General features: G+C 56.4%; 1 protein-coding gene across 9 annotated transcripts; it reads right to left on the bottom strand.

The window, feature by feature from the left end:
- Positions 1 to 321: 321 nt before the first annotated feature.
- DTYMK (deoxythymidylate kinase) lies at positions 322 to 10352 on the bottom strand. Of its 9 annotated transcripts, none has more exons than XM_027116009.1 (6): positions 9987 to 10352; positions 8781 to 8889; positions 8083 to 8241; positions 5250 to 5340; positions 3502 to 3627; positions 322 to 837 (listed from the first exon to the last, which is right to left on the bottom strand). In XM_027116009.1, exons 1-6 carry the CDS (start codon positions 10174 to 10176, stop codon positions 337 to 339), a joined length of 1176 nt encoding a protein of 391 aa, XP_026971810.1. In that variant the 5' UTR covers positions 10177 to 10352; the 3' UTR covers positions 322 to 336. The 9 variants fall into 9 exon arrangements, with proteins under 9 accessions (XP_026971810.1, XP_026971817.1, XP_026971797.1 ...); XM_027116016.1 differs by having other exon boundaries at positions 8110 to 8241; positions 9987 to 10351; XM_027115996.1 differs by having other exon boundaries at positions 3502 to 3699; positions 9987 to 10332.
- Between the last annotated feature and the right edge of the window lie 242 nt (positions 10353 to 10594).

Here is a 10594-nt window from a genome sequence, read left to right as displayed (position 1 = left end):
GGGCTGGGCTGCCCCCACCTGCCAAGCACCTGTGGATGGACAGCCACATCTATTCAACCTGGATGAGAAGGGACCCTGCCCGGTGCGGGGAGCGGGCGCCACTGCTGAGCTGGAACCCGCTTGGCCACATGCGGGTTTTCCCAAGCCCTAGTCAGACTGTCTTGTGACACTTTAAACTGTCACATCCTCTTCTGCTCGGAATCCGGTCTCCTGGCACGCACAGAAGGGCGCTGAGACCTGTGGTGCTTTGCAGACAGGGGCTCTGCCCACCGCCCACTGCAGGGCCACTGCATCCTGGAGTAACTTCACAGGATGGAGGGACTACACACCTGCATTTCAGACCTTAACAGAGGGAACAGCAGAGCGAGCACTGGGCGTGCTCAGATAGCGACGCTGCCACTCGGACACAGACTGGTCAGGCCGGCGCTCAGAGCCCAGGCACGGCTGATGCCTGCTGGGCCCGGGGCTGCCCACAACTGTTTTCATTTCATCTTTACTGGTGTCTGAAGACGTCCACGAGGAGGTCAGCGACCCTGATGGAACTGCCTGGACACAGTCATTGTGAAACTCCAGTAAGCGAAACACAATAACTAATTTATTAGTATCTTCGGGGCACAGGTGAGGGCAGGAGAGGCTTCCCCGCAGGCCACTCCCTGGGGGGTCCCGCTTCGCCCCCCGCACACTGTGCACACGCGGCTCCTGCCTTGCGGCAGACGGGGGTCCCGTCCCTCTAGGTCCACAGCTGCCCCAGCGGCCTGTGTGCAGCGGCCCGGATAGCACCCTCAGACAGCACGCGGATTTCCCGGTGGACGTCCTCGATGCTCCTGGAGGCGTCGACTGTCTGGGCAGGGGCAGGGGGGAGAGATAGGTTAATGTTCTCAGCGGGTGGGGCGGCTTCCGGAGGGCACGGCTTCCGCTCCTCTGGGGTCCTTGACCCCCGGCCTCGCCTAGGGACAGTGAGCTGGACAGGCCCTTGGGACCGAGCCGCCTGGCCCCCCGGCTGCAGCCCCGGTCAGATGCTCACCTCCAGGGGACCCCGGTGCCGCCAGCAGAGGCGGCGAGGGCAGCGCCCACTCCCGCCCCTCCACGGCTGCGCCCGGACCTGCCTGTACCGCAGGTTCTGCCGGCAGCCCAACTTGGGTCCGACTCCTCTCCCTGGTACGATGGGCTTCGTCCCGATAGCTGGCTGCCCCACCTTGCTGACACAAGGACCTTCGGTCACCGGGGGGCCAGCCCACGAGAGGAGCGACCCTCCACCGGAGGGAGGGACACATGCCGGGCCACATGAGGGAAGGCGTGCCTGGGAGGCCCCTCCTCAGGCAAGGCTCAGCTCTGGGCACTAAGAGCCTCTAGGCAGCCTCTGGCGCAGCAAACTCTGGAAAAGCTCCAGGGTGTAGACACGCTCAGACAGCTGTAACCACGGCACAAAGTCTATGAGGAGCGACACCGCCTCCCCACGGGCCCCCCAGCCCCGCCTGAAGGTCACCTTGCCAGCCACGGCCCAGCTGCAGAGCTCTGGCACAGAACCATCCCAGGCAGCTGGCGGTGCGTGGCACCTCCCGTGTGGACACGTACGTGGACACCCCTCGTCCTCTGGGGGCCCAGATAACCGCCTCTATCTCTTCCTTCATAAAATGGAACCAGGGACACCTCAGGACACTGGGCCGGGACAGCACAGGGTGAGCCCAGAGGTCAATCGTAATGGGCCGGGACCGGGAAGGGCCGGAAGTGAGGGGAACTGATCAGAAGGACCCGGGGCTGGGGTGGGGGTCACCCAGGGGCCAGACCTGGGCCAACCTGTGCCTCCAATTGTGAGGAAAACAGGTTGCTGGTGAGTACGCGGTACAAACGTGAATCCGTGCAAGTGTAAACATATAAACGAACTGGAAGTCTATGAGCAGCGTCAAAGCACCACCTCAAAGCGGGACGCGGAGTGACTTCACCGTGAACTGCTTAACCCAGAGCTCAAGGGGAGCATCGCTGGAGCGCGACACACCAAGGGTGCGCAGCCCGTGACGGGGCAGCGACAGCCCACCAAGGACACACAACCTGATCCAATCACAAAGTCAATCTGAGGTTCGGCTACAAAGCGACTGTTGCGACCTTCAAAAAAGTCAAGGTTGAGAAAGTCACAGGCTGGAGGCCAGAGAGGTGTGCCTGTGAACCACGTCCTGTTACAAGGGTCACTAGCGGGACCGGGGGGTCAGGCAGTAGGAGCGGATCCATGTGACTGGCCCCATTTTGACAGGGAGGGGGTGTCAGGTACTAATTTATTCTCAAATGGTCCTAGAAGAGTTCCTTGTATTGTACTTACAACTTTCCTGTAAGTTTGTGACTGCTTTAAAAATTTGAAAAATACTAAGAAAAATAAATTTTCAGATAAACAAAAGTTGAGAATGCTATGCCAGGAGACCTGCCCTACAGGAACATTAAAGGAAGTTCTTAAAGCTGCGGGAAACGAGACAAGACGAACAGTCAGTGCAGGAAGGAGAGGAGAGCGCCGCTGGCCTTCCCCTTTCACGTTCCTGATGCTGTGAAGTCTTGTCGTGTTCCCAGCAGGTGCTGAAATGTAGTATAAATCAAGAGGAACTTACACCATGTAGAACTAGTTAAAAAAACCAGAGAGGGACTTCCCTGGCGGTCCAGTGCTCTCAATGCACGGGGCAGGGGTTCGATCCCTGGTCAGGGAACTAATCCCACACACAGGCCGCGTGGCACAGCCAAAAAAAAAAGAACCAGAGGAAAACTCTGGAATTCAGTAGCTGATAGAACCAGCCAGCAGAGAGATGACAGGGATCTGAGGCACCGCACTGCAGCCTCCATCTGGGGAAAGACACGCCCTTCCTTCCACCCCCGAGCACACAGGAGACAAACAGAAAGGTCAAGGGTGTACTCCGGACCTGCACACAGAGGAGCCCCGGCCCTGGCCACAAACCAGCACCAGCCAGAGCAGGACAGCGGGGAGGCACAGCTGGAGGGCGAGGGAGAAGCACGAGGTGCCAGAACTGAGAACCCAAACCCTGGGACCTGCCTGAGTGGCGAGGACACTGCCAGCAGTAAGAGGAGCAGCGGCCGTGCCAGGTGGGCACGTGCAGGGAAGATGGACCGGGGCTCCGGGTCACGTGCCCTGAGGTGGGCGGGCGCCAGGCCGCAGGGACGGAGAGCAGGGAGGTGGCAGCTGTGGCGGGTGCGGGCCGCCTGGCGCCTGGAGTCAACGAAGGCCCCACGCTCGACCCGGTTGCATGGGAGCTAAAGTGCCGCTGCCTGACACCCACGGACTCGGCGTTCTGGGTGCTGGCCTCGCACAGCTGACGTCCAGCAGGGGATGGGAGCCCGCTGGACGGCCGGCTCGGCACAGGGTCCCCCGTGCAGGATGCCTGCTCTGGAGCCGCTGCCCGTGCGGCCCTGCCCTGGGCCAGCATCAGGGCACCGACCCACGTCCTGCACCAACCCCAGGACCAGAAAGTGCTGCCCCCAGGAGGGCCCGGGCACCACGCCCACCTTCCAGGGCAGACTGGAGTCTCCCAGGAGCTGCTGGAAGCACTGCAGGGCCCGCTGCTGGAAAGGGCTGCTCTCGTAGCGTTCACGGCCGAACTCGCCCCTCGCGGCGGCCTCTGCCAGCTGCAGCTGCAGGAACACAACCAGGTCCGGTTTGGGGAGGCCCACGTCTGGCTGCTTGCACCAGTCCAGGGAGAAATTCTGGAGACGAAGAACCCAACCGTTACGGATCCAGCTTAATGCGGTCTCATTCCTGGTTTCAAAATTCATCGAAAAGGGGGAAAGGCGAGCTGACGTTTGAGGGGAGAGTTCTTACACAGCAGCAGCTCTGTCCTTTAGGTCTCCAGCGTTTTGCTTTCACTCACATCACCTTCCTGTGTTTTGACATGTGAATACGTTCACAGTGGACAGAACACCCCGGGGCCCAGGACGCGTCACTCAGGGCCTGGGACCGAGGGCATCATGCGTGCGTCCCACACCCTCTGGCCAAGCAGTGGCAGCAGACGAGCCAGGGCATCACTCCCTTCTACAGAGAGGGGAAGACCCCAATCCTGGAGATGCTCACCAGCGCCCCGTGTGCTGTCTCCTGCATGTCCCCTCTCATTCATCCTCGCAACTCTAAAAATAGTGTCCCCACTTCTAGAGGAAGAGAGAGCCACACAGCTCTGAAGATTTAAAAGGGTTAGAACCGAGCTGTGGGCTCAGAGCCTTGTGCTGCCGGGACACCCTGACTGGAGAAGGGAGCCCGTCAGCCCTGCCCGAGCCTGCGTGCTTTTCACAGATGGAGCCGTGTGGCCGGTACCTCGGGGGACTGCCCTAAAGGAGGACCCAGCTAGCTCGTGCGGGAAGACTGGCAGGGTTAGAAGGCTGTCATTTTGCAGCCCTTCGTGAATTAGCCACGATCAAAGACGGTTACCACAAAAAGGAGATAACCAGGCACGCCGTGCCTCTTGATAGGCGACTCGGGAAAATAAAAAATTCAAAAATTTTAGCAGAAGGAAGAAAAGAGATGCAGGAACCTATGTATCGAGAGATTCAAGAGACATTTCAAGAATGGACCTTAACTGGCGGGATTCCGATTCAATCGAACTGTAAAAACACAAGACGGATCAAACGGCTCCTGAGAGCACTGGGAACTCTGCACACTGCCTGAATGATGACACTCTGGAATGGGTGAGACGAGGTTTCTGAAAAGCTGCTTTGGGGATGTGCACCGAAATGTTTATGAAGGGACTGATGATGTGTCTGGGGGTCACAGAGACCAGAAGCTTCTGAGGCAGGTGACGGTGCTGGGTGGCTTATTTTCTCTGCTGGTATATGTTTGAAAATTTTTAAATAAAAAGCAGGAAAAAAGGGCAGTGTAGTCACTGCCATTATGCCTGTGAAACAGCAGCTCCCTGGAACAGGGGGTCAGGAACACAGCACGAAAGCACCCCAGACACTCTCACCATCTTTTCCGCAAACAAGACGCTGGATGAAACAGGCCTGCCGATGGACCATATGTGTAAATGTATGATGTGAAATGTGTCGGCCAAATGAAAAATGCAGTTGTATCTATGAAAACCTGTAGCTACAAAAAAGGTTTCTCTTCTCGTCGACAAAGACCAAATTGACCTGGCAAACACGGGGATCTCAAACCGCTAGAGGCAGTGACATGAAGAGACTCGCGCTGCGACTGCTCTGTGCCCATGGGGACCACACTGAGTCCACAGCAGGCACAAACCACGCGCTGGGGCCGGAGCGGCACTCACCTCCTTGGCGCTGGTGAAGGCGACCCCAGAAAAGGCGTACCTGTCCACGACCAGGGTGATGCCCTGGCTCAGCTTCTCCTTAATTAGCGGCCTACAAAAAAGAGGATCCTGTGAGCCATGGTCCTGGCTTCATAGGCCCTGAGTCTCATGCTCAAATCACCCTGAGGACACAATTCAATTCAGAAGCCAACATGAAGGGATCACGCGCGGGCAGCAATCTGTAGCCTGACTTTCATCCCCCAAGGCTCTGAATCTTCACTCCCAGCAAAGCCCAGCACGAAAAGACAACTCCACTAAAGGGGATAAATACAACTGGCATCGGCAGCTGTCCAGAGGCAGCTCGGCTGTCCGGGAGTGGAAGGGCCAGGCCCTGCGGGGAGAGGAGGGGCCAGGCCAACAGGAGGGAAGGCCGGACGTGGCCCGGAGGTGATGAAGGATGCTCCTGCATCCGCCTGGGAGCCAGGACACCCTCCAGCAGGAGGCAGCAGGTCCCCACCACCCTCCGGCCCCAAGACCTTAGCAGGATGGGTGCAGAGGCTTGGCATGGGCCAGAAGCACTGCTTGCACTTTGGGGAACAAGAGTTACGGTGAGAAGCTCGCAGAACAGCACAGCGGGGGGCACCTCCAACAGTGAGACGCCATTCCCATCACAGCGTCATTCCTAAGTGCAAATTATCAACACTTAAAACTACCTAATCTTGTGAACAGAACACTGGTAGAATACGGCATGAGCACAGAAGATGCAACTGTACAGAGAGCGAGAAAGATGCCCCATAAACACCCTCCTGACACGTTGCTAACAAAGCAAAGCACGTTGGGCACACAGGCGGCTGCCTTTGTATCAGACAGAAGGTGAGTCAAGACAACAGGCATCTGCTGATTTCGTTTAGAAGTGAATGGGCCTGCTTACCGACAGCGGAAGGCAGGGCTTGGATGGAAAGGGGGTGGGCAGGGCAGTGACCTTTCTGTATGATTCTGACTCTTAGAACCATTTCATGTTTTACATATTTGAAAACTGAAATCAACAAGAATGGGAAAAAAAAAAGAAAAACCTAAAATTGTATACAAAGTCAAATGAACCTACCCGTATCCCAAATGAACACAGTGGAAGGGCAAAGGCGTGCCTGAGATGTTTGGACACAGCACCGTGTGCCCCCATTCTAACAACAGAGCTGCAACCACCCGTGAGCCCCAGGCAGGCTTTACGTAGGTGAGGGCAGTGATCCTAAGACCAGCCCGTGGAGGGCAGGATGGGGCAGATGAGCCCGGGTGCTGGATGAGATGGCAGGGGTCAGACAGATGCAGGGGACGTGAACACATGCAGAAGCTGAGCAGATGTCGGTCTCTGAAGTCCACCCTCCACAAAGAGCAGAGAACAGCTGGCCCCGGCTAAAGCAGGAGGCACGGAAAGCCGCAATACCTTGTCAGGCCAGAAACACGTCCAAGGAACGAAGGAGCCAGCCTGAAGGGGTTCCCACAGGCCGAGGCTGGGACAATCTGAACAGCGAAACGACTAACAGTAGCGCTTATGACCCACTGATGATGGACGGACGGATGGACGGACACGGAAGGCAGGAAAGCTCTTCCTTACACAGAATGCCAGCTGATCAGTGTTGCGGAAATGACAGAATCAGAAAATCACAATAACAGACTCCAGCAGGATGACTAACCAACACAAACTAGGAGGTTTCATAGAAAGGGGATATTTTTGGTTTTATGAGTTCCCCTTTTGACTATTTACAACAGGAAAGAGAGTCACTTAGTGGAAGAGCCTGGCCAGCAGCCCCCTCACTAATCAGGGGAAACCCAAGTGGCCTCGCATCCCGCCACGATGCCCTCAAGAGGACCCAATGTCACTTCTGGGGTCTTCCTATCAAAAATGCAAACCCCAATCTACTCATGAGGAAACGTCAGGTAAACCCAGCATTTCATAAAATAGCCCTTGATTTTTAAAAAGAGTGAGCAAATGGTAAAGCAAATGTGGCAAAATGTTACTAACCGGGGAAGCCTGGGGAAGGGCACCCGGGGGTTCTTGGCGCAGACTTCCTGACTGATTGCAACTATTCCAGAATAAAAAGTTTAAAAACAGGTAGAGAAGAACATCGCTAAATTGCTACGGAAAGTAAGAGAGATTGCTCATTTCCAGAAATTTAATTCCTGGATGGCCCTAGAGGATCAGTAGGTTTTGACAAACAGCCGGGGAGGGAAGTGGAGGCTGTTACCGCAATCGGTGCCAGGGAAACCGCGCAGCAGCTGGGAGGGGAGATGACTTCCACGACCAGCAACTGACCCGGTAAAGACGCAGCACAGCAAAAGGGCAGAAAACCAGGGGCTGAGGAGGTAACCAGAGTCCTCTCAGAAAGTGCTCCAAGCACCAGGGTGAACTCAAAACAGCCTAGGTTAACTGAGCACCCATTCCCAGGCCCGCCCTGCACACGAGACCTGAGGGGTACTAGGGGCCACAGCGCTGCCCGGCATCCAACCTGTCAGCCAAGGACTTCCAAGTGTCAGCAAACCTAATCTGATGGCAGTGGCTGGAATAATCAGAAGGGGGAGCTGTGGCAGAACGAATGGCCCAGAGACTTGCAGGCCTGTGTCCTGGAAGCAGACAGCAATTAGGGAATGGAGTCAGAACTGTTTCTCATTTTCAGTTGCTCTGACATTACTTTTCTAGAAATCCACAAAAAGCGAAAATCACATTTATGTCAATAAACTCCAGATGTGTTAAAGACTGTAAACCTGCCCTCATTCTCATCTAATACACGGAGGGGGAGGCCTTTCCAGACAAGACCACCGGCTAAGCCAAAGCCAGAGGAGAGCAGTGCCAGCTTGCCTGTGAGAGGGAACAAGGCACAACCACCTGAACGTCCGTCCACTGGCATCCCTCAGTCCAAGGTGGGGCAGCCTTTCCGGAGAGCAGGCCGCTGGGACGGGAGAGAAGAGGAAGAGTGCAGATCGGGAGGCGGCCTCAGGAAGCCAGCCGTGAGGTAATCTGTACGGTAGGGTCCCATTCATTCACGTTAAAACAAAACACCTCCGATGACATGTGTGTTACCTACATACGTGTGTAAATGGAAACAGAAGCACCTGAGAGCGGACCCCACAGGCACTTCGTCAACAGTTGTGCAGGGTGAAGAGGGAATCCACCAAGATGATGTAAGTCAAAAAGAGGGCGCGAGAGGGCACACCCCAACATAAACTCAACTTCACTTAATGATGTGTCAACACTGGTTCATCAAAGACATAAATAAGAGCATCTCTGGGCGGGGAGGAAGGGACAGGGGCATTGGGGGGGGCTCTTTTCTGTGTACCTAAAACTACCTAAAGTCTATTAATTACAAAAAGCTGGGAGCAGGGGGTGGGGAGAAGAAAAAAAGCATTAACTAGTGCTCTTTGGGATCCGTGACCTAAAGAACCTTGTAAAGGTACAGCCTCCAGCATGACTCTCAACCACTCAGAAACAAGAGCCGCATTCAGCCTTGGGGGCAGGCACAGAAGCAGGGGGAGCGGCAGAAGGACAGGGGTGTTTACACGTGTTCCCAGCGGTTCGCAGAGAACAGCAGGTGCACCGAGTGATCTTCCACCTCGCTTTTCTTTTCCAAGTAGGAACTCAGAAGCTTGCCAATCTCAGTTGATCTTTCTAAAATAAAAGAGAACAATACACAAAAGTGAGGACAGGCTCTCCATCTACATTCGTAGTTTGTGCCAAATTTCTAGGCCCTGACCCAAGTCTAACTTTGAGTTTTATTTTACAACAACTTTAGACAGGTTCAGACCTTTTCCTGAGAAAGGGCAGCAGTGTGCAGACACACTGGGATGAAAAATGCTTTAGGAAGAAGGAACTCAGGTAGGAGGCAGCAACTGCAAAGGAACTGCCAACCAAGGGGAACTGGTACCAGGAGCTACCTCGATACCAAGAGAAGGATATTCAACTCCCAAAGTCGGCCCTCCACATCTGAGGTTCTGCATTTTTGCATTCCACCAACACAAGACTTCATAGTACTGTATGTTTATTGAAAAAAATATGCATATAAGTGGACCACTGCAGTTCAAACCCATGTTGTTCAAGGATCAACTGTATAAGATTTGTAGACTGGTTGGCTTAAAGATGAAAATGATAAATATTCAAAAAAAGCACTTTCGGACTTCCCCGGTGGTTGAGACTCGCAGGGGGCACGGGTTCATTCCCTGGTCAGTGAAGTTCCACATGCCACACAGTGTGGCCAAAAGAAAAAAAAACAAGAAAATTTTAAAAAGCATCCCCCCCCATCTCCCTACCCCTGGTTTTCAAGATCAATGTTTTGCCTTAAAAAATTAAAAATATGACACAAAACCCTTCACAGGGTAAACAGCCATGCAAGGACGGGGGGCGGGAAACCCAAGATAAAACGGAGACCGGGATTACAAAGCAGCACCTGGAAACTTTTAGGGGTCACAGATATACTCATTCTCTTGGTCGTGAAGACGCTTTCCTGGGTGTACATGTGCCAAGACTCACTAAACACGTGACTTTACTGCACATCAGCCGCGGGGCAGCTGCGCAAAAACAGAACCACAGACCACTGAGGCTCGGGGACCACAAGGGTGGTCCCCGCGCTCCGACCCGCGGACAAACGAGAGCGAATTCAGCGCAGGAGGCCTTCGCTTCTCTTCCTCAGGAGCCGGCGAGGCCTCCGTGGCCCCTGGGTCCCCTCCCCGGCCCCCGGCATCCCGGAACCCCGCGCCCGCCGCGCCCACCCGGGAAGCGCAGCAGCTCGGCGCAGTGGCCCGCGGCGCAAAGCGCGTCCACCAGCTTGCGGCTCTGCGTGCTCTTCCCCGCACGGTCCACACCCTCCAGCACGATGAGAGCGCCGCGCCTGCCCGCCATCGCCGCGTTTCCCGCCGCCGCCACCACCCCCAGCGCAGCCGGGCCGCCCGGACCTCCCATTGGCTGCAATGGGCCGGCGCCCGCGGCGCGCGCCGGGATTGGCTCAGATGAGCCGGATTGGCTGGGACTAGTCCGGCGGAAGCGGCGCGACTGGCCCGACGGGGCCTCGGTCGCACCGCCTCTTCCGGGCCGGAAGCCGGGCGCGCCTCGTTCTGCGCGCGGGCCGCTGTCGTGGGCGCGGGCGGTCGTCCCTCCTCCTAAAGTTCGGGGCTGCGGCCTCGGGGCCCGCCCGCCGCCGACTCCCCGACGGCGGGGACCTTGAGGGCGCGCGCCCCGGCACCGGGAAGCGCTCAGTGAGGTTGGCCGCTGTCGTCTTAGGGGCGGTTCCAGGTGAGACCGCGTCGGCCGCCTTCTCGTCGAGGGGTCCCGCCCTCGGGCCTCGTGGCCCCGGAGGCCTGTCCCCAGGTACCGTCACGGT

Source organism: Aethalodelphis obliquidens, unplaced genomic scaffold, assembly GCF_003676395.1.
Source record: "Aethalodelphis obliquidens isolate GAN/ISIS:26980383/991018 unplaced genomic scaffold, ASM367639v1 scaffold2, whole genome shotgun sequence".
NCBI classification, from domain to species: domain Eukaryota; kingdom Metazoa; phylum Chordata; class Mammalia; order Artiodactyla; family Delphinidae; genus Aethalodelphis; species Aethalodelphis obliquidens.
The sequence above is the reverse complement of the archived record's forward strand: the minus strand, read 5'-3'. Positions and strand labels throughout refer to the sequence as shown.